The sequence below is a fragment of the Kryptolebias marmoratus genome, linkage group LG3, assembly GCF_001649575.2.
Source record: "Kryptolebias marmoratus isolate JLee-2015 linkage group LG3, ASM164957v2, whole genome shotgun sequence".
Classification (NCBI taxonomy): Eukaryota; Metazoa; Chordata; class Actinopteri; order Cyprinodontiformes; family Rivulidae; genus Kryptolebias; species Kryptolebias marmoratus.
This window is the reverse complement of record NC_051432.1, coordinates 3,784,173-3,785,657: the sequence shown is the minus strand read 5'-3', so window position 1 is coordinate 3,785,657 and position 1,485 is coordinate 3,784,173. Positions and strand designations below refer to the sequence as shown.

Here is a 1,485-nt window from a genome sequence, read left to right as displayed (position 1 = left end):
AGACATCTCAGTCCAGAAATGTGCAGTTCTAGGCACAGCCAAGATACTGCGCAGAACCCTCAAGCTCCCAGGCCTCTGGTAGAGGACCCGAGCTCAGAGGATGAAACAAAGACCACCCGCGGAGGGTGAGAAGGGATTTTTTTTTTTTTATATATATCAATATCGCTACACCAAATAGCTTTTCATCCTTCACAATTCCAACAGGTTTTACATTTATTTTAATATAATCTGGCACTTTAACAGATTTGAGGAATTCTAAATAGTTTGACACGTGTGCCCTAAGATGTGAAGCACATGAAGTCTGTGACTGTGAAACTAGCTGCAGAGCAAAAGGAAGGAAAAAAGTCTGACCTGTTTTGCAGGAGAAGGCGTTTATAGACGTCTATAGCCTCCTGGTAGTGCGAGCGCATGTAGTGGATGGATGCCAGGCTCAGCTGGTCCTCCGTCACATCCTTTAGGTTCTGGTGGAAACCCATGAGTCTCTTTTCATCGTTAAACTGAGACACAATATCAGGAGAAGAGACATTGAGCTAAAATAATAAACCGGGAGAGGGTAAAAACTCATTAGTTACATTTAAGATGGAAACTGGTGATGAACAGAATAAACTCTAGGATCACAATATTATAAAACAGCACTAAGTAATGGCAAAATAAAACAAAGGAAAGACACATAGTATGATAATAGAGTCATAATTTTCAAACCTTATGAGCCAAGTGAAAAAGCAGTCGGTTTTGGAGGGGGGACATTGGAGCTACAGGAAACAGGAGATAAATTTAGTGAAACAAACATTCAGTGAAACAAAATGACATTACAAAATATCAGTCGAGGACATCATTTTCTTGCTCTCAGCTTACATAACTCACCAAAAAGCTCTTTAAGTTGATCTGGCACAGATGACTGAGAAGTGGTTTTGTAGGTGTTGCTCTATTTTTACCCAGAAAACACATTTGCTCATTTTACAGAAAATTCTCAGTGCAGCTCTTACTCAGTGCAAGCCTTTAAAACCAGGTTTGGTCCAAATACCACTGGTGGTACTCGGAAAACAATTTGATATCAACAAGTTCAATAACAAGCCAATTTACCATCACAGGCTGAACTGTGATGGAAAGGGAAAAAAGCTGAGACAGACAAACAGATAAGTGGTCCAAGTTAATTATGATCTTGGCTCCGAAAGGAAACTACTTGAAACAGAAGCACCGTGAATGACATCTGAACTGTTGTGCTTCTGGCTGCTTGAGCAGAGCACCAGTGGACCTGCGGGCAACAAAAGTTGCAAAAGAGTGAGAAAACTGGATTCAAGTTATCTGAAATTTGTATTTAGTTGTTTTGGAGCAACTGCTGGAGATAGGTGCCAGCTCCTCGCCACCTGGAAAGGAGAAGCGGGTAAAGAAGATGGATGGATGGATGGATGGATGGATGGATGGATGGATGGATGGATGGATGGATGGATGGATGGATGGATGGATGGATGGATGGATAGATGG

At 41.5% G+C, this 1,485-nt stretch overlaps 1 protein-coding gene across 5 annotated transcripts in view; it reads right to left on the bottom strand.

Annotated features, from left to right (window-relative positions):
- The window catches only part of ttc26 (tetratricopeptide repeat domain 26), a 22,521-nt gene that overhangs the window by 17,264 nt on the left and 3,772 nt on the right, over positions 1–1,485 (bottom strand). For 2 of the 5 annotated variants that reach the window (XR_005233010.1, XM_037974928.1), the window contains exons 5-6: positions 703–752; positions 352–530 (exon numbers count right to left, since the gene is read on the bottom strand). Coding sequence is in view for 4 of the 5 variants with exons in the window: in XM_037974928.1 (XP_037830856.1) it covers positions 352–530; positions 703–752 (229 nt within the window). In the remaining variant the exon portion in view is untranslated. Of the gene's footprint in view, positions 1–351; positions 531–702; positions 753–864; positions 1,440–1,485 lie in introns of those variants that run through there. The other 3 variants (XM_037974930.1, XM_037974931.1, XM_037974929.1) reach the window with 3 other exon arrangements.